General features: G+C 35.7%; 1 protein-coding gene across 1 annotated transcript in view; it reads left to right on the forward strand.

Moving 5' to 3' along the window:
* LOC138698516 (lipase 3-like) overlaps window positions 1-21,011 on the forward strand; it is a 34,719-nt gene extending 13,708 nt beyond the window's left edge. The window contains exons 4-8 of the mRNA XM_069824500.1: window positions 404-650; window positions 4,528-4,686; window positions 6,828-6,912; window positions 11,500-11,642; window positions 20,299-21,011. Coding sequence (XP_069680601.1) covers window positions 404-650; window positions 4,528-4,686; window positions 6,828-6,912; window positions 11,500-11,642; window positions 20,299-20,463 — 799 coding nt within the window. The 3' untranslated portion in view covers window positions 20,464-21,011. The remainder of the gene's footprint in view (window positions 1-403; window positions 651-4,527; window positions 4,687-6,827; window positions 6,913-11,499; window positions 11,643-20,298) is intronic.
* The last annotated feature ends 1,950 nt before the right edge of the window (window positions 21,012-22,961 follow it).

A 22,961-nucleotide genomic window follows, 5' to 3' on the forward strand; every position in this document is an offset into this window, starting at 1 on the left:
TCACTGCTCTTTCTTTATTTCTGCTGTTCCTGTTTTATTGCTATTTCTGTTCTTTATTCTCTCCCTTTAATTTATTTTTCTTCATTTTGTTTCTCTCCTTGCCTTTTATTGCTATCCCAATATTTCATTCCGTTCCTGTCTTTCAAGCTTCAATTCTGTTTCTTCGCTGTTCCTTTCTTCCTTTCATATTCCATTCTTACACTCTTCTTTATCATTTCTCCCTCAATCTCTTCTATTTTTTACATCTTCTCATTATCTTATACACACACACTGAGTACATATATGCACGCATTCTTCCGCCCATAAAAATGCGACCTATCTTTGTGTGAAAGAGAACCTGAAAGATTTTTTCTTCCACTGAGTGCAACTTAAATGTTTCTGCGACATGAAATTCATATTGTAGCTGGCACGAAGGCGGTGTCTACGACCTGCCAGCAGTGATCGACCACATCCTGGAGACGACTGGCCAACAGAAGGTGTTCTACGTGGGTCACTCCATGGGCACCACCATGTTCTATGTGATGGCGGCTGAGAGACCGGAATACAACGACAAGATCGCGGCCATGGTGAGCCTGGCTCCCGTCGCGTACATGTCCCATCTCGATAACATCCTCGTCAAGCTTCTGGCTCCTGCTTCCTCACAAATCGGGGTGAGTACTAGCCACGACCTTTTATATCCCAATATGCCTACGCTTTTCCTGAGCAGTCTAAAAGAATCCGATTACTTAGACTTCATAACTTGGACAAATTCGCGACCCACCCAATGCAATAAATCTTATATATAAAAGCAATGTGGCTATGTATGTATGTATGTACTCTACAAATCTACACGCTTTGACCGATATTTGCCGAAGTTTGCACATTTAACCTTCATAACCAGGAGAAGAACATAGGCTACATTAAAATCAGACAGATGGACGTTAAATTAATTTAAAAAAATAAAAAGATAAAATCATATACGATCAAACATTCATGTATAATATTAAATGCAATCTTCTACAGTCAACTGTACAAAGTACCAAGAGGTGTGTTTTTGTTTTGCTGAACTTCAAGACAATGCTAACTCATTTAAAGTTCGTGTGACTGTAGCCTATATATACCTTCGTTGCTTTTACTTGGTTTATAGTTTGATTTTTTCTATTATTTTATTTTATTTCTGGAGGTGTAGAACAGATGGTCTAGAGGCCTTCACTACACCAGATTAAGTAAATAAAAATGAAAATATATAACCGATATAATTAAATTTAAAAAACAGTTAAACGCAAGGCTCATGTTGCAATTCTCGGTGCCTGCTCTACAGCTGTTTTAAAGTGAGTTAACCCTGGTAGGCATTAATTAATTCATGTAAGTGACGCTATGTAAAGAATCGTCTTTATGAACGAGGTTGTCTATAATTGGGTTTCCGAGATTTCTGAAAAGTCTAACAACCATTTTAATTAAATATAAAAGCAAAAATGAAAACCCGGGCAATGCCGGGTGTTTCCAGCTAGTATTATTATATTCTGAAGAGAACATGACCTTGCGTAAGTTTTTATAACTACTTACAATAACCATAAACAAATTAGGATAAACCTACCCTAATTTCGTGATACACCTTATTTCGTGATTTATGAAATTAGTTCTGTCATGGGGTAAAGTATACCAAACAGAAAATTTTACAAGTGTGCTACACAGATGAGATCTAATATTTAAACGCTGTGTATAGATGTAATGTGTGAGACAAATTAAAACAGTATTTATGTTAACCATGTGTGATATTTTCCATAACAAATCCTTAGTATTATGAAATTAGGTAGGTTTACCCTATTGTGGTACAACAAATTGATTTCAAGAATTTAATGAAAATATACTCGTATTCATTAATATTAAACCGAAAGGTCTATAACCTGCATACCGTCTGTCTCTCTGTCCGTCGATCTGTTTGTGCCAGCAATTTCTCCTAAACTACTGGAACAATTTTATTGAAACTAACAATTAATCGATTCACGAATGAGGCTAACAATAATAATTATTATTATTATTATTATTATTATTATTATTATTATTATTATTATTACAGTAGCAGTAGTAGTAGCAGTAGCAGTAGTAGCAGTAGTAGTAATAAAAGGGGATTTTTTAGAATTCTTTGATTCTCTCAAGTCATTGGGTGGTATTGATAAAAACGAAGACCTTACTTTGCTCATCTTCCTCATGAGCAAAACGAGCTTCCTTTTTGTATGAAGAAGCTCTGAAATGTCGTATTAATAAAAACTATCGGAGCTTGCTCTTACGTGCCAGAGCTTACTCTCAGTTTTTGCTTCACTTAGCGTGGGAATTCGTATCAGTAGAGTCGTCAAACGGGTTCAGGCCAGCCACAACAAGCGATACCGCCACGTGTATTTCGATCGAAAGGATTAGTGATTGAGCTATGAGTGATACAGAGGAAGACGTTGGGAAAAAGGGAGAAGATTTATCTTTATTTATGGATATCATTAAAAAATTTCCAGTTATAATTAAGAAGTCAATGTTACCGGAATCGAGGCAAAAGAAATCTGCAGCATTTGCAAATATCAGAGAGAAGTATGAAAAAGGGTTTGGGTTGCCAATAACCGAGGCACAATTAATTAAAAAAGTGTCCAATATGAAAACTAGACTAAAAAAAATATGGGAAACAAGAACATAAAGATGAATGACTGTCCGAGTTCGTACGGGATCTTTAATTGAAAAATCCGTAGTGACACTTGTGGCGGACAAGGTTGCAGTTGGGTTTTTCTCGGGGTTCTCCCGTTTCCCCTAATGAGGAATTTACATCATTCTGTCAACATTTCTCCATTCAGTCATTATTCCATAGCATTCCTCGAATGCCGGCTAGCGACGTAAGGACGGGGTTGGCCTAGGGATTAATGGAGTTGCTTGCTCGAAACCTGGATACATAGCAAACCTTAGCGTAGTCAGCCGGTGTGAGTTTGGGGATGTGCCTAGCTTGAGGGTTAGTGCAATGTATCTTGATAGGTCGCAGTGCTGGGTCATAGTGCCCCTCTTCCAAATTCTATTTCATTCCAGTGCATAATATTTGAACTGATAATTTCATGTAAGTTACATTTGTGTGTAAGTTGTAACTAAAGAAGTATTCAAGATTCCGTGTATCAGCTGTGATTTGATAGTATTTTTCAAAGAGTCTTGCACGCTTTTCCTTATAATACTCTCTGTGTTCCTTCAATGCTTCCAATTGTTCCAACAGCATTAGCCTCTGCAAATCTGTTAAAGAAATATTTAAATGCACTGCCACTGGTTTGGTTTGTGTCACCTAAGAAATGAAATAGTCGGTTAAACAATCCACATTTTCTCGATTAAATCGGTACGAAGTTTTGTAATCTCTCGAAAGTGAATCTCTGTGCTTCTTATACAACTTTTGAGGCCATTGAATATCCATGAACTCAGCCATTTCGATACAACAGCTTCACTCTACAAGCTTGAGTTACCTATTTAGGTACCTCAGATTTTTTGAAGCAAATGCTTCAGAGCAAGAAGCAAAACTCCGTTTTATTAATAAGTAATGCGAGGAAACTATTAGTGCTGACTCCTTGCTCAAAGGTGGAGGAAATTCTTGATGAGCAAGCTCATTTTCCTCAACTTTATTAATAGCAAAAGGAGGAAGCTCACAAAATTTGAAGCAAACTCATCTTCCTCAACTTTATTAATACCACCCATTGTCTTGGACTTATTAGGTTGCCCCTTCACCCATCATATGACTTCTAGCTCTGTATTCTTGAAGTTCAGAACCTTCACGCCTCTGTTAGTGTCATTCATGCTGCTCTGTGACAGAGTTCCAAAGAGTCGGAGTCTGCTCTTCTTTGACCACAGATTCAAGTAATTTGTGCTTTCCAGTTTCTGTGTGCTGCTTGAACACTCTACAAATGAAATCTCCTTGAAAGAGTCTCACAGATTGTAGATGTTTCCTGATGACCTTATCCAGTAATTAATCCAACCATGTTCTCAAGTTTTCTTCCTTTTCTGAGATGCAAGGAAGGCTTTGCGAGAGCTTGCTGGAGCCATATAATAATTTACTAAAAATTAGACTGTTAATTTGAAAAACTACAGTTTTCCCAAAATCGGCTTAAGATTTTTCCCCTTTACTATTAGTTTCTTATAACACGAAATGTGGAGACAATGTACTGTGAAGTCGATCAGGGTGGTGCTGGCCTTCTGTGCACGAGTTTGCGGGTTTGATCCCGGCCCAGGTTGATGGCATTTAAGTGTGCTTAAATGCGACAGGCTCATGTCACTAGATTTAGTGGCACTCTGTCCTAGACAGCTCGTAAAGCCACTCAGTGAATAAGCTAATCATAAGTACAGTTTATTACGTTGTGTTGTTTTTTGCAATGGTTACATATTCAGTGTGTGAACGTGTAACAGGGCATTATCGGTGGGGGGGGGGGTTCTAATCACTGGTCGGTCGACAGAAACACGGGGAGCGTTCACTGTGACGCAAATGTATTTAATTTTACTATAAATGTTTTTAATACAAGCGCATTGCTATTGTTTCAGTGGCTCCTGAATCTGATGGGAGTTTATGAGTTCCTGCCTCAGTCGGACTTTCTCAAGGAGATTGGGCAATTATTTTGCAACGAAGACGCCGTATTCAAAGAGTTATGTGAAAACGTAGCCTTCTTAATCCTAGGAGCTGACTCGAAGAATCTGGACGTGGTACGTACAAAATTATATACTTCACATATATTTACCCAAAAAATATATTTGATTATAAAAATTTGACTTGAGGGTTCCCACCGATGAAAAAATTCGATGTATCAATATTTTCCTTCAATATACATTCCCTTTTTTCCATTCTTTCACTTATTAAATAATTTTATGCCCTATGTTAAATGAGCTATTATCCAACTTGTTCCCTAAATGGCTAAAGTGTACAAAAAATATTGAGTTTAAATTCACAGAAAAATTAGTAGTATTTTTACCTAATGATGCTTTCAACTTTAGAGTTCATTTAGTGTCGAATTTAAATGTAAAATGGCTATCAAATTGTTTTTCGAGCTCTTTATCGGGGACAGAGTTAATTTGAACTCGAGAATCTTGGAGAAAAAAAGGGGGGCTAGCGTAGTAATGACCAGACCGACAATGTGGACGACAGATAAGCTGTTTTCCTTAATTCATGTACTTAGGAATAGAGATAAGGTCATTGGCTATCTGCAGTACATAGTGAATAATCAAGATAAGAAAATCAATTTAAGATATAGACAGGCTATAGCACAAGTCAGCGTGCTGGGCAAGCTCGTGGTCCAGGCAGCTCGATTTTCTCAGGGTACTCCGGTTCCCCTGGACATCCCAATAATTCTACATCATCATCATTATCATGCATGTAATATAGACCCCTTCTATCTGAAGTGAAATCTGGATAATCTCTGACGAACTAAGTGGTCTACGATTCTTAAGCACTAGCGACATCTATGAGCCACACTCGTAGAATCTGGAATAATAACGGCAAGTTAAGGACCCTGCCGTTGAGGGAGAAACCAGATATCCAGAACCTAACGAAGTAATATATTCTCCCGTTAAAGTAAGTACAGTGCATATTCCTTTCAGGGACATGCAAATCACAGAAGCCTACATAAAAGTATACTCTGTTATTCATGTGCTAAAAAAAGATAAATGTTCATCTTCCCTCTTGTTTAAAAAAAAAGTCCTTTGAGCAGACGCAGAATCATCTCCAGCTTTTTAGGTGTAAAGGATCGTCGGTTTTCTGACAGCACGTTGCGAAACATCGAGAAACTTCTCTCCACATCAACGGATGTTATTGGTGCATAGCCTACTTGAAGCAAGTGAGATCTCATGGTGAAGTGTAAAAGTAGCAGTAAAAATGTAGTAGAAAGAAGATGAAGTTGCAAAAAAAAAGCCATTAAGACCTAAAAAAAAGAGGCTAAAAAGAACCGATAACCCGAAAAATGCCGAAAAAGGCAAAAAAGGACATAAAAACCCACCATTTTCTCGCCTATAATGACCTAAAATGAACATATGATGGGTATCGTCTTCGTACACTCGAAAAAAAAAAGTATTTTTCCTCAACTTCTGAGCCCTAGTCATTAGATTCTTACTTTGCCATGAAATAAAATTTATCTGTACTTCAACATGAGCATAAATCAACCATTACGATTTTTCAATCCACATGTTGATCGTAATCGTAAATGTAATAATTTCAGTTGGAGAGCTAAACAATGTTACTGCATTATACCCAATGATCACGATGTTTGTATATACTTCCATTTCCGACAGTCTCTGATGTCACTGGGTAGGGTAAAGCCTACCCTACACACACGCGATATCGAGATAGTGAATGATTATAAATACGTTGATGTTTTATGTATTTCTATGGCCAGTATACGACTATTTTGCATGAGTACGTAGAGATTGTGGTATGATGATAGATAACTGAAGCTGGAGGCAAGGTAGGTAGGTGTAGATGTGTGAAGGACTTGGAAAAGAAGAACGATTGAATTAAAATTTACATGTTTGTTAAGCCGAAGCCAGTTTAGATTTTTGAAGTATAGAGTAATGTGGTCAGCGCGACGGACATCACAGACGAAGCGAATATAAGATTTATGAACACGTTGTAATCCCTGAGAGTGGTTGAATTTGAGATCAGTCCGTAGAAAATCACAAAAATCAAAATGAAGTAACATTATCTTTTTAAATACAAAATTTTTAAGCGAGTATAAAACTAACTTTGCCAGGACGGAGTTCGGAATTGAAAAGACTTCAGAGCTGCAATCCTGCAACGCAACAGAGCGCAACTGGTACATTTTAAGTTAACTAAACAGCGATGTTGTATTTTGCAGACCAAGATACCCTTTTACCTGAACAACATGCCCCAGGGATGCTCCACCAGAATGTTCGTGCATTATGGCCAAGAATATGGATCTGGTAAGTAGTAAACAAATTATTCATATGTATAAAAAAGCTAATAACAAAGCTTTCATTAATTTTGATGAAAACAGCAAATGAATCACGAACTGCAAAAATTCCACAACTCATATTTTTTTCTCAAATTCAGTTTTTCATATCGTTGTAATATTCATACATAGGCCTTAAATGGTGCAGAAACCCCACACATCGTGTGTTCAGTGTACATTTTACTGAGGAAACAAGTTGCAGCGAGCTGGAGGATCACAATTCCAGGACATGTGGAATTTTTTAGAAACCAAACTTTTTGAGTCTACTTCATTTCGCCATTTTTATCGGTTTAAAAGAACTTGAATTACTCGTAAATCATATAATTTTTCATTTTGTTGTTATTCTTAGTCAACTGTCTAAAAACAGATCTAAACCTTACAAGTGATGCCAACAAGGTACCATGCATTAGGCAACTAAGCCGGGAGATAATGGGGTAGGTGTCCAGTTCCATTTCCCCTCCATTGCATACATCGCTGACCAGTTACATATAACACTAATCAGACTTCAGATGTATACATACAATTGTTCTTCCTCTGACACATATTCTCAAGTGAGATGTAGGCTACTGTCTGATAAGATGTACCGGTATAAGTATCAGCCAGAGCGTCAATCAAAGGTATCCATTTTGTTATGTTTTTACAATTTTTCTTGGTTCAAATGCAATTTCAAAGTCATTTAGAACAAAAAAAATTCTCCTCCGTCCACTTCACTAGAAATTATTTTAAAGGAATAAATTGATTGTTACCAGTTATGAATTGCATAAACCACACATGTCCAGACAATTCAGATTATTTGTCTAGAAAATACTAAAAAAAAAAATTATCATATATGTCAAAGACTACATATTATTATTATTATTATTATTATTATTATTATTATTATTATTATTATTATTATTATTATACTTTTCAAAATAGTTCTTTGTGCCTCCTGAAAAATTTACTCAAATGGACACACCAGGTTTCTGAATTATTCACGACGCAAATCTGATTCAAAACTGTAATACGCCTTGCTGTATCGGCCACTTCACCGAGACGTTTGTTTCGCTGGTTGCATGTCTATTACGGCGCTACGTTTTAAAACACGTATTTTTTTTTGTCGATGCAGCAGGGTTTTTGCTTACATATAGGCCTACCAGTTCAACTATCATCTATATATATATAATTTGAAATGGTAATGGAAATTACGGGAAAACGGCTGAACGGATTTTAATAAATGGCCCCTCATTTTGAAGCTTGGAACCCAAAGTTTTTCGGAAAAGTAGTAGTTTTCAGTGAAATGTCAATTTTCCTAAATAATTTTTCTATTTTTCAAAATCCATCTGTTGTCAGTTTTGAGAAATAATTTTATCGAATCACGGCCGACTTGATTGTATTTCAGAACAAAACACACACTACAATAAACAATAGGCTATTTATTACACGGAGGCCATGACCTGCAGGATTGCCGACATATTTAGAGCTCAATTCAATTTGTTATTAAAAACTGATTCTGCAGTGTATAATAATTTTCTGAGTACAGCTGTGTATTGGATATTCAAATCTACGAAACTTGAGGTGGTTTGATGACATTATTATCATTAGAAATTAAATATTATTATAGTTAATATCATGATGCATCTTCATTAATTGTACATAATATTGATGCTATGTTGATGACATGAATGTGAAACGTTTTGAGGTTATGTAAGTAAATGTAGAGAATACCTTAATTTAGATCTTCATTTCTATAATTTACTGAGTGGCTGCTATATGTAACTACAAAACGTAAGTAAGATAATAATATTGTTATTAAAAATCAAATATTTTTATACTTATTAGCCCAGTGGGGTTGGGTCTTTTTCATATACTTAATGGCGGTGTAGTGTAGATATTGATATGTGTCATTGTCTTCAGTATTGGCTCGAGAGAGCGCAAAAATTGCAGTTCCTAAGGAAAGATCAAAAGGTATTACTTAGTGATAAAATAAGTGGCCTAGAAAATTTTGTAGTCTCCAGATCATTTCAGCAAGATCTCTTAGTAGGATAAAATGATTTTACGCTCTACATTTCAAGTTCTACATGCAGCAGCTATACGAAAATGGTATTGTTCGAAAGCTTAGCAAACCTGACATTTTTTTAACTTTCGCCTACAATCCACAATGACCTGAAATAGCTACTGCTATCGTCCTGACATTGATACTTGCGTTTTCGCGTTGAAACTCAAAAACTAAAGTTGGATAGGTTCAAGAAAAAGTATTTGGCCTAAAAAAATCCATTCAGAGGGAGTATGTTTCATTATTATGGAAGCAAATAATTATCAAAAAGACAAGTATTCTTCATTGAAAATACATCTGAAAAATGTTTATTTGAACGTCTAACGAACTTTGTTTGCAGCAGCATTTGCTGCACAAGCCACTAGTTAATAATATACTACTGTATAATCCGTGGTGCCACAGTCTCGCTTCCACATGCCTTAGCAGTGGTAAACGAACATACAATCAGAATGACGATTACATGTATTCAGCACGATGATTTCCCCTCAGCCGTAATAGGTAGATAGTTTTCGAAGCCTGATTTTGTTACTTATCGTAGCTCCACAAATTCACCATGGTACTGGGTGGCCACCGGCCCCATACACTTTGCGAAATTTCACGAAAAAATTCCTTCCCCACGAGGACTCGACCCAGAGCTCATTCCTAGGCATGATACCTTAGACCACAACGCTACGGCGCGGGGTAAAAGTATGTCTATAATTATGCGCTACGTTTTTATGGCACTACAAAGTTTAATTTCAGAATTCTACCATCATTCTAAATAATATTACAAAGCTAGTGAAGGCCCGTCTTTTTAATAAACGTTTAAACGGTTTTCATCCTTTACGATATGTCAGAGAAAGAACAATAATTCGTACATCTCAACTCTGATTAATAAACAATGTTACTAGTCAACTACATATTGTATGCAGTGAAAGAGGAAAGGAATTGGCCACGTTTTCCTTTTGTCTCCTGACTTAACTGTCCCATTAGAGATGTTTTATTGGTATCACTTAAGAGATTCCAACCTGTCTTCGGACTGCTGACTGAACATACTCGTACATGGTTTTCACAGTTTGTGTAAATATTTCGTATTCGAGAGGTATTGCCTGTAGTAATATTATTTTTACTTGCAATATTTTCTACAGAGCGGTGTCTTGTTTCGACCTTTATTACAACTAAACCAAATCATAAGCTTGTTTTAATAAGAGTGGAAATGTCACTTGTAATTCGGAAATGACGACAGGTGGTTATGAGGCATATAATTAGCAGTAATGTCCTCACCTACTGTAATAACCAGAGCTAGGAAGCTGGTACCGAAACTGTTAAGTTGTGTGAGTATGGACCATATCTTTACCTAATGAAAAATAGTTGTGCAGTTCTCAATGTCAATGAACCAGAGCGACAAACATGTACAGCCGGGTGGTAACCAAACTTATGCTCCAATCGTCCATGGTTTTACAGTACAAAAAGAAAACAATAAACTAATAATATAAAAAACAATAATTTGTGATTATAAACTTCGTAACTCCCAATCTAAAATAATTTACACATACATATAAAAATAACATGCAAAATACGCAATTACTGTATGATTCTAGCCTCATTATAAAAAATAACAATGAACATTTTCATTTTATCAAAAGAAATACACCTTTTATGATCAGAAAAAAAATAAAAACAATATTTTTACTGTAAAAATATTCGTTCTACGTCACAAGACATTACTGGAGCAAATCTGAAATATGATACAGTATATCTTACTATCAAGTGAATAACTACTTTGTGAATTTAATAGTGTATCTCGTATGTGGCACATAATATTAAACCCGTAATTGTTTTCAAGACAATTTTTCACTTCTATTGTAATTCGTATCGTAATTCCGATGTTAAACTTGGACTGTAACGGAACCGAATGCATAGCAGCACGAGACGTCAACATTTAACGAAGAATAATCCGGGAAAAAATAAACGTGTTACACACTCCTGTTTGCATAATTATTTAATAACAGATGAGTTTACTTTTTTGGAATCGTGCATAATATTAACGTTACGTAAATAATACAAAAATAACAGAATAGCTGACTTTGTTCAGAAACTAAAATATTAATATACTCGTAAATTAATAATAATCTTCAAACTATTCATGACTGTACACAGCTCCACAGAATGATACTATTCGTTGTATATGTGAACCGTGTATCATCTGTAGCGAGCGGGAACAGGGCGAGGCGGGGATGACATCTATACTCCTCGCTGTACTCAACTGAAATCTACTGTTTTTGATACGAACTTCCTATCTATGGTTATGAAGCATATGCTCAGTAGTAAAGTCATCAATCATCATCTACAGTAATAACGTATAATTTAACTGCGTTGTGCACTCAGTTTTGTCTACATTAAAGTATACAGCGTCTGTACAAATTGTAACTACTCAAGACACATTTTAAAGACAATTAAATACAAAAAATATGTTTAATCAATTCGTACTGTTGAATACCTTCTTATATAAATTTAATATGTTATATTTACTTCATTTTACAGGTAAATTTAGAAGATACGACTTTGGATGGTTGCAAAACCTGATTAACTATGGCTCTATATCTCCACCCAAATATGACACCAGTAAGATAACGGCACCAGTGGCACTGTTCTACGGCGACAACGACAACCTCGCAGATCCAATAGTAGGTTCAGAAAACTTTACTACAAGAATGAATGATAATATAAATTTGATTCTTCATTATCATTATCATTATTATTATTATTATTATTATTATTATTATTATTATTATTTTCTGACTAACACGAAATCCTACATTTCATTACTATTTTTAAAATGGAATAGAGGTGGCACCAGAATTCTAAATTTTGACGACGGTGGTATTCTATTGGACAGGAATTGAAGGTAGGCAAACTTTGTGCCTTGTGCTCCAAACGATTTAGAGTATTATAGGATTATTTTATTGATAATCAATACTAAAATTTACAAACATTTCAAAAGATGGAAGTTACATACAGGGTGATTCACGAGGATTTACCGTTCTTTACGGAGCTTATTTCTGAAGACACTTTGAGCAAAAAAATGTCATATGAACATAGTTTCTATTCTCAATATTTTCAGAGTTACACTAATTTAAAGTTGTTTGTAAAATACGTTTTTTCTTTAGTTTGAAGGTAAAAGAACAATACAAATAGAGAATGAACCATTCAGAAATATCATTTCTTTAATTACCAAGTATTATGAAGGTAAAAATATGGTGTGGACTCCTTCGTTGCTTCGTTTCTATTTTTAACTAGAAAATTGCATTATTCTTAAGCACTTATCACAACAATTATTACAAATCACACCACTTCCACCGACTTAATTATTTGCAGTTCAATTTTGCATCCTAATTTACAGTCTTGGAGAGTTTACAACACATTTAAAAAATGTCGCCGTCCGCTTGAGTACACTTAGCTGCATACTTGTGAACGGCACTCGTCGCTCTACGTAACTGCATACGGCTATCTTTGATTTCTGTAGCGCTCGCGCTGGATGCTGGCTGCACGCTGACCAAGATCATGCGTTCACAGCAATGAGTTCCAATAACGAAACGTAACTCTGTAAGTATTGAGAATAGGACCCATGTTTATATTACTTTTTTTCTCAGAATGTCTTCGGAAATAAGCTCCGTAAAGGATGGTAAATCCTCGTAAATCACCCTGTATAATAAAATTTTACTTGGGAGAGACATGATGATAAATTTGCCCCAGTAAACATGGACGGAGATAACATACAGGTTGTGGTGGCCAAACTTTTAAGCTACGAATACAAATTAAGCAAGCCATTTGACCTCAAGAATGACGTGTGGAGAAATGTACCTAGGTATTACTGAACAGACATCAGGAAATTTAAGAAATATCAATGCCAACATCGATAACGGATTGCTCGATTGCGACTCACTCATAGCAATTTCTACGTAATAAGGGTAACGAATTGTAACCGGGCGGGGTGGCTCAGTGGTAAAACACTAGCCTTGCATTCGGAAGGTCCCTGGTTCAAACGCCGGGGCGTCTAACGTCACTAGGTTTTTCAATAATCTTCCTAGTCGCTATGGAAAATGCCAGTTTCCTAATTTTCTTAACACTTACTTACTTAGGCCTACTGGCTTTTAAGAAACTAGGAGGTTCATTGCCGCCCTCACATAAGCCCGCCATTGGTCCCTATCCTGAGCAAGATTAATCCATTCTCTATCATCATATCCCACCTCCCTCAAATCCATTTTAATATTATCTTCCCATCTACTACTCGGCCTCCCTAAAGGTCTTTTTCCCTCCGACCTCCCAACTAGCATTTCTGGATTCGCCCATACGTGCTACATGCCCTGCCCATCTCAAACGTCTGGATTTAATGTTCCTAATTATGTCAGGTGAAGAATACAATGCGTTCAATTCTGTGTTATGTAACTTTCTCCATTCTCCTGTAACTTCATCCCTCTTAGCCCCAAATATTTTCCTAAGAACCTTATTCTCAAACACCCTTAACCTATGTTCCTCTCTCAAAGTGAGAGTCCAAGTTTCACAACCATAAAGAACAACCGGTAATATAACTGTTTTATAAATTCTAACGTTCAGATTTTTTGACAGCAGACTGGATGATAAAAGCTTCTCAACCGAATAACAACAGGCATTTCCCATATTTATTCTGTGTTTAATTTCCTCCAGAATATCATTTATATTTGTTACTGTTGCTCCAAGATATTTGAACTTCTCCACCTCTTCAAAAGATAAATTTCCAATTTTTATATCTCCATTTCGTACAATATTCTGGTCACGAGACATAATCATATACTTTGTCTTTTCGGGATTTACTTCCAAACCTATCTCTCTACTTGCTTCCAGTAAAATTCCCGTGTTTTCCCTAATTGTTTGTGGATTTTCTCCTAATATATTCACGTCATCCGCATAGACAAGCAGCTGATGTAACCCGTTCAATTCTAAGCCCTCTCTGTTATCCTGGACTTTCCTAATGGCATACTCTAGAGAAAAGTTAAAAAGTAAAGGAGATAGTGCATCTCCTTGCTTTAGCCCACAGTGAATTGGAAACGCATCTGACAGAAACTGACCTATACGAACTCTGCTGTACGTTTCACGGAGACACATTTTAATCAATCGAACTAGTTTCTTGGGAATACCAAATTCAATAAGAATATCATATAAAACTTCTCTCTTAACCGAGTCATATGCCTTTTTGAAATCTATGAACAACTGATGCACTGTACCCTTATACTCCCATTTTTTCTCCATTATCTGTCGAATACAAAATATCTGGTCAATAGTCGATCTATTACGCCTAAAACCACGCTGATGATCCCCAATAATTTCATCTACATATGGAGTTAATCTTCTCAAAAGAATATTGGACAAAATTTTGTACGACGTCAACAAAAGTGATATTCCTCGAAAGTTACTACAGTTAGTCTTGTCCCCCTTCTTAAAGATAGGTACGATTATGGACTCCTTCCATTGTTCTGGTACAATTTCCTTTTCCCAACTTAACACTAAGTTACAAAAATAAGAAAGCTGAAATAGATAATGACCATAAAGGCGACTATGAAACTGATTATCTATCAACACACTTCGTAAGTAGGTGATACAGTACCAGAAAAAATAAGTATTAGAAGGACTCTTGGATGTTGTTTCATAGCAAGATTCACACAATATGGAGTAAGGAGATTGGCACGCCGCGCCGCTCAGAAGCATGATCTGTCGTCTCGTCTCAGTAGTTCAGCCGCATGCCTATCATACGGAACGGAAGGCCCAAATTTCGATTTTACTGCACGATTACACACAGTCTTTCGTAAGTCCGTGAAACATTATAAAAATTAGCCACAAACAAAGAAAAGGATTTGTAATCCTTATGCCGATAGAACGAGAAACTCTCCAAGTTTTGTTAGGAAAAAGCCTGTATAGCATAGTTGCCGTGGTTTGCCGCTAGGAAAACCCAGTGATAACTACGTTTTTCAACAAGACGGCTGTCCGGCTTATGTCCATAATGACGTACGAGGTTATCTCAATAAAAAAAAATTATCACAGAGTTAGATAGGACGCTGTGGACAATTCTGGGAGTTTGTGAAGGACATTGTTTTTGTACTTCCACTTCCCGCTAACCTTCAGGAACTTCGCGACCGTATCACCGCGGCTGTGGCACTCATCGATCGTAATATGACAAGCGTGTGGGTTAATAGTACATTATGCAACGAGCCTATAATGATAGTAATTAAGAATCGAGTATGGATATTTATGAAACGAGTGCAAGCGAGTTTCATAATTTTCATACGAGCTTCTTAATTACCATTATAGGCGAGTTTCATACGACTTTTTATGCTCGACCATATTTCTAACTTGAAATTACCGGTATTCAGATGTATACATTTTATTTGTATCTGACAAGATCGGAAGTGACCTTGTTCTAGGTCGTGAATTGTGGGATGTGCGCAGACGCTAAAGTATTGATTTTTTCCGAGGAATAATAATGTCATTGACCTTGACGTAGTCCCGTTAAACTTGATAATATTATAATCTTGATTATTGAATTCGACATTGAAAAACGAGATGACAAATTGAATTTATTTGAATATTATTTACAATTAACGCTAATTATATTATAGTAACAGAACATAACCTTCTGCGACAGTATTGGATTTCCAGCCTCCGTGACTTTTCGCTAATTCTCTTTCGATTGCAAATCCGAGAATAATCGATACTTGCGGTTTTATAACGGTACAAAGTAGACTTGTCATTGGCTGAACACATGTAAGCTGAGTTATCATTGGCTGAAGACCTGTACTTTAATGAGTAGGTGTACTTTAATGACATGCATTAAAGGACTGCTACCAGGTGTATAATTAGTACATTTCGGCATGGTCGAGCATAAAATTATCGGCTAGATGTCTACCGTATCAGCAAGGGTGAACACTCTGAATATTTGTAAGGTATGTAAAAAAAACTCGGAAAATTTATCTATAATAAAATGTGGTATTTGTTCCTTAGTTTATTTGTGGTGAATTTCTAAAATATTTCACTGACTTATGAAATACCCGGTATTATAATATGTATATATTCATTTATTATCATATTGATGCTGTTTAGGTAAAAGGACTTATCCTACAAAAGAAATTTTTTTCGGATACAACAAAAATTAAATTTTAACACATTATTATTACTAGTCGTACATAGGAATTCATAGTCCCTTAACTCAGAATGAAGGGAAATGAAGTTGTGCTGTATGGGCTGTGGACGTCACAGAATTCAGTGCCGTGGTTAACGAGAAAGACAGGCTTCGGCACGAATTGGAGTCACATGATTATCATGGTCTAGTCATGGCCATCTTGACAATCGCCTAATAAAAATACATGTTCAAATTTCTAGACAACAAAGGAATCTCTACATTAAACTCGTGTTAAACGTGCATATATACTATATATAAAAGCTTGTTCAATGTTGGCCATGTTATGACTAAGAATGTGACAACGTGCCGTAGCCTGTCTTTCTCGTTAGCCACGGTTCAGTGCACGCACAAGTAAACCAGTGCTGCTCATTGGAGTGACTACTTCCGCGGAGGAATCGGAGATTACGAATAAAGCTCTCCACCGGTGATCTCCGATACTACCGTAGGTGGAACAGGGGACATACGGAGGGGTGCGGGGGTTCGGAGCGAAGCGACAGTTAGCTCAAGGACGACCGACGCGTACGGACTGACGGTAGTTGTGAGTGGAATAAAATGGCACCAAATCGGATATCCGTCGCTTGGAAAGTCTTTAATTTAGTTGGAGATAATAATGAAGTCGCACACTGTAAACTTTGTGGGCGAATTTACTCTAAGGGTGGTGGAACTTCGAATTTGTTAGACCATTTGAAGCGATCGCACAATCGCGAACTTGATGAAAACAATTACGCAAAACATTTGATACGATTTATTTGTAAACTGTTTTAGTGCTATTGTTCCCAAAGACTCACAGTCTATGAAAAAGTCTTGAAATTTCTCTAAAACGTAACTTTCGATGCAATAAAAAACAAATGAAATATTTACAAGACGACTTGAGTTATATTTTACTGTTTAGACAGCTTGAGTTATATTTTACTGTTTGGATTAAAATATTTCTTAATGAAACTAAAGAAACATCTGGTAATAATATAATTACAATTATTCTTAAGTTGATATCCACTTATATTTTTATTACAGAGCAAGAGTGGCGCGTTTTAGAAGAGGCAGTTCAAATACTGACACCCTTTAACACAATAATCACAATCCTGTCCGGTGAAGAATCTGAATAAATTATGTTGGACAGTAAACTTTATCCCATTGATAGCCCACGTTTCTTTTGTTCCATTATGAAGCTCCCTTAATATATTTTACGTTAACTAAACCGATTAGAATAATAATTGACAAACCCTATTTGCGATTAAACGAGAGTTTCTAGGAGAATTACAGTATAAATGTTTACATTAGCTACTGAAAAGCTTTACTTCTGCGTTAGTTTTGCAGTTAGATTGAATGTTATTAATTTGATCAATGACATAAAACTAATACGGCTTTCCACATGTACTATGAATTTCAAAACTAGAAAAAAATCTGTCAGCTAACGTAGCACTTTAAGCAACACAAAAAAGAGCCGAAGAAAGAGAGAGAGATTAACATAAGAGAGAGATTAAACAACAACAAATTAGAACTTATTTTAAAAGATACGCGGACGTCAGCGGACTCGAATCACTACCTGATCCGATTAAAGGAATGCTCAGCGGAAAGTGTATGTCTGCGCCACAGCACATATACAACCTGCGCTGCATCAATCGGAGGTAACCGGAGATCTCCGATTGAAAGCGCGCAAACAACCGCTCCGGAGAAAACCTAATCATAAGCAGCACTAAAGTAAACTCAGCTGTCATATTTTGTAAATAGTGACTCGCTGTCGCCAAGTGCAGGTTGTTGCTCCAAGCAACGTTATACGTGGAAGGTATGAGTATTTAAGTCAATGTAATGCTATGGAAAAGACGTTTAGCTATGGAATTATTTCGGATTTTCAAATCTACGTATTGTAGGAAGTTTGAAGGACATCAGTACTGTACTATGCATATAACAGACTGGTTGCCTGTTAGTCACCTGCTTCGAATATGTTTCGCATTCAACGACTGCATGGCTTGTGTGCAGGCACGTGACGCAACCCGACAGAAAGGGACTACGAATTCCTAAGACTGATTAGTTATTTTATATCACAGTCTACTTGTATACAGTCACGAAGCTTGGGGTGATTTTTTGCAAATCTCGCGATAGTTGCTAGCCGCTTGGAGCGCTGTGAGTACTAGGAACAATAGACTGTGCCACAGCCATCGTGATCTAATACAGGCTGTAAGGCAGACCATGTAACTCGCTTAACCCAATCACGAAGGGCGGCGTTTCAAGCATATAAATTAGTTGGAATGCATAAACAGTAACATATGTTTCTCTAAAATGTAGTGTAATTCCATTAATAAAATTTAAAACAATGATTATGAGACACTTCAGACATAATTTACTTGCGAGTTAAAATGTAATATTATTTATGGTGTGAAAATTACGTTTTTCGTATGTGTAATACCTGCCTTTATTTCGATTAAATATTACGAAATTCTTGTACATTCATTTATGCATGATTCAATAATTTTCAATTGTGTTTACTGTACCAGTTGCCCCTTTCTGTCTAAGTTTAGTGATCTCCAATGCCTTGCCATTCATATGAAAATTATAGGTTATGTTTACTATATTTAACTTATATTCCTAAATTCGCAATCATACATTATAATTAAGCATAATGTCATGTGTGATACCCCGGACATTCAATTTGTCTGTATTTTAATACTAAAATTGAGTAATGAATTATTGTATTTATCTACTACTTAAGATATGAAGTAACACAATTGTACGTAGGCTACACTAATTTCATAGGAATGGTATGGTAAATGTTTTGTCTAAAATTAAGGAAGGTAGATGTGCTAAATTGAAATCACAATATAAATTCTTTTTTTATTAAACCTCAAAATAGCTTCCATTCTAAACTTGAAATGTTGTCGCGAACAGATTATGTTAACATGTAAAATTGTCTTCATATTAAAATAACACAGTTTTGTAATTATTTCTGCAACATATTATGCAACAAGAAGTAAACGGAACTTATAACACATTACACTAAATAAAGCTTAGCAATGCTAAGCAATAAAGTTATAATATAATATTTCACTGAGCTCCATACACTGAAATAGAAAACCCGAACAAACATTACGGCCTGGTCTAGATCGAAAAGGCATTGACTGTGCCGTATTTCGCATTTTTGTGGAAAGTTCGTTATCGGCTGTCATAACTGTAAATGGCTAAAATACAATAATTTTAATACTAATATGGGACAAGGAGACGTTTGTAGTACTATAAATTGTAAGAAAAATAGGTTAGAGTTATCCTTCCGAAAGATCCATGAAGGAGAGTTTATAGAATACAATATATATTTTATGAAAATAATATATAAATCTTATGTATTTCATATTTCAATAGTGGAAGGAAGGTGTTAATTTTTTCAAAAGAACACGATATCGAAAGTACAATACATTTTATGGTCTGCTAGGGAAAGAGTCTGTGATGAGACGATAGTAGCGATCCTGGTGGTGAGCAACTATCTATGGATGCATATTTCAACTGTTTACGTTTGCATATTTAGTAAGTATTAAGCTTCGAGACTGTATATATATACTAGACTGTGTTTTATATGAAGAAATGTTTGAATAATAATTGTCAAATTCACGTTTTTTAATTAAATTTCAACTAATTACAGCAAGTCACATTTTAAAAAAATTAAGGTTAAGCCCTTTTACTTAAACACCGTCGATATTTATTTACAACAAATCCATTTTCTTCGCATCTTGTCAAGTACGTTTCAGAACGGGTTACGACAACATTGGACAGCGTTAAGGATAGCTTGTGTATCTTTGCTCTATGTCTGAACATGCGCAGTTTCTTGTATATTGGACTTCAAATATTCAAGCGGGACATTAACTTTTTTCTCGTACTGTACAGGAAAGCAGCTGCATTACTGTCTCGAACGAAGTGAACTGAACACTTCAATACTTCAAGGTTTTACGTGCTACTCCAACAGATGTCGCGATATAGTTGCTAAAACGAGAATAAATAAATGGAATAAAGAAAAGATAAAAACGATGAGCAATAATAATGATAATAATAATTACTGTACGAATAATTTGGTAATTAAATTTGAAAAGATTTCACATTTCGTTCATTTAGTGACATTAATATCTGTTCTGGTTTTATTTCAGGATGTAACGAGACTAAACGGTGAATTACCCAATTCCCTAGGTCTATATAAAGTCCCACAAGAAGGCTTCACACACTTGGATTTTATCATACACGCCGACGTCGCTTCTCTCATAAATGAACCCATCATCGAGCTCTTCCAGAAGATAAGAAATGGTAACAAGTAACTGTTACCAAATGGTGGTGCGACTGAAAATTATCTCCACTACTACATACTTCTAGAAGGGCCACCTCTCAGATGTATCGTTCACTCTAAAGGGCAGAGGATGATATAATTTGATGTCTTTTTTCGTAATTGATGCATATTTTAAATGTTTATATGTAGAAATATCATTGCTGTAACAACTTAAATTCTAGCTTAGTATAAAAAAAAAAAACAATTTGGTCCCAAACTTCGAAAAAGACTACCAAGATACAGTAATTTACTACAATGTATTTATCTCAGTCATTTTTAAGATAATTTCAAATTTTCTGTAACATTTTATTCCTAAAAGTATTTTCTTTAAAATGCCTGGAGCAGAATTGTTACATTGGCTTTCATAATTTTAAGATAAATACATTTCAAGAATTAATTTTAGATGTACCTTCACAAAAATATGAATGGATAGCTTTCAAATGCAACAAAAGAACAGATTTTGATTATAGAATTGTGTACCAAATATCATGCCTGTAGCATATAACCTTTTGTATGGGAATAAATCATTAATTTACTTCACTGTTCTCTATACACATTTAACACTTATATATCACTGATACTTTTCAACTTCTTTACTCTGTTAGTTTTTAAGTTAACACAGTAAAGAAGTTGAAAGTTAATCAGTGCCAATAATTTAATAAAGGGAAATTGTAACCAAAGTTGTGTCATTTAAAACTTTTGTCCAGCAGAGCAGCAAACAATATTGATTGTGGGAGTCTTGAATCTCAGGAAGAACAACTTTTCCAGCAGCGCAACATAATCCGTTTGGTTCATTAGCCCTTTTTTTTTCTACATATCAGTACAGACAAAAGGCCTATAAATTTTAACAAATAAATTCCTATAAGACACTATAAGAAACTAAAATAATAACTAATAATATTAATAATAATAATAATGATAATAATAATAATAATAATAATAATAATAATACAGTAATAATAATAACAATGAACAGACGTCGAAAGAACATGGGTATGAACTTCCAGAAAGGCACAAAATAACGGAAATACTAACATCAAGGACACCCTTTCGTCTACGACAGCGTTTCTCAAATTATTGTGTTCCATGGAACGTTAAGATTCCAAGAGCAAATCATAGTGATTCCGTGAGACATAAATGGTTTATACATTTTGTTTTATACTTAGCAGATACTATAGGATGGACACAAAAATCACGAAAATATGGGGCAATCATATGAAACTTCGCCAATAATTATAACAATAGGCCTAATAATAATAATTATTATTATTTATTATTAATTTTATTTATTGTGTTCATTATTAATTGTCATTATCGAGTGTAATTAGTTACCACTGTCACCGGGTATTTACCCATTTGCAGTGTGAATACAATAAATACATACATACATACATACATACATACATACATACATACATACATACATACATACATACATACATACATACATGTTAACCGTTACTCCACGGATGTGGACTGACAAGGGACATACACCCAGTACCGTGAACGGAAAATAAATGTATTCCATTACCCACGCCGAGAATCGAACCGAGGCTATTTGGCTGAGAACAGCACATGCTACGCACACAATATTCATTCTGTATTATAATAATGTATTAAACAAATTTCATTCCAATTTGAGTGACACTTTCCTTCCTCCTGGTCGCCAGAAGACGAAAGTTTTTAAGACCGTCCTGTAGTTTTCTATAAAGCAAGTCCTGTTACGAAGCAGAAGACAACCAATCAGACAGCCGCGTCATCCCGAAGCAACCTTGAAAATATACATATTACTCTGAGCGTATTCCGAATCTCACCGGTGAGCAATCCGATGGCATCACGGTGTTCCGAATTCCACCGATGACGTCATTGATGCTCCACCGGTGTCGCACCGGTGCCATCAACTTGCAGAGGTGGTGGCAGTCTCCATCAGCCGCCATCAGTGAATCTGATTGGTTCTTGTATAAGGCGGGAATTAGCAGACGAATGACATCGTGCACTGTTGTGTCATGGCGGTGTGTTCTGCTTTAGTTCTGCTGTATTGTTTGTAATGAGCACAACGTAAAAACAATATGTTAATGGCTTATGAGCGAACATGTCAACGGACCAGTTATTACTACCGGTTCAAGAAATAAGTTGTTTATGATCTCTTTTATTTGAACGAGATGGCAGTACGGAAATTTCGCAAGATTTTGCTAGCGTAGCACAGATAACCACTTACACAGTCGCCATGACAGCATCGATTCTTCCAGCAGTTTTGTTCCTTATTTTCGTTGCAACGTGACGTCATTGATGCCACCGGACCGGTGAGATTCGGAATACGCTGTCCGCTCGTACCACTGTCGTCAACCTAACCATTTGATGGCTAAATCTAGCATATTTATAGTAGGTACCCTAACGTTTAGCCATAGATATTCAAGAAAAGCTTAGGCTTATAACCTGAAATATATCATATTTTATGTAAATGTCTGGCCAGATCTATTTTTTTTATAT

This window comes from Periplaneta americana, chromosome 4 (assembly GCF_040183065.1).
Source record: "Periplaneta americana isolate PAMFEO1 chromosome 4, P.americana_PAMFEO1_priV1, whole genome shotgun sequence".
NCBI lineage: Eukaryota > Metazoa > Arthropoda > Insecta > Blattodea > Blattidae > Periplaneta > Periplaneta americana.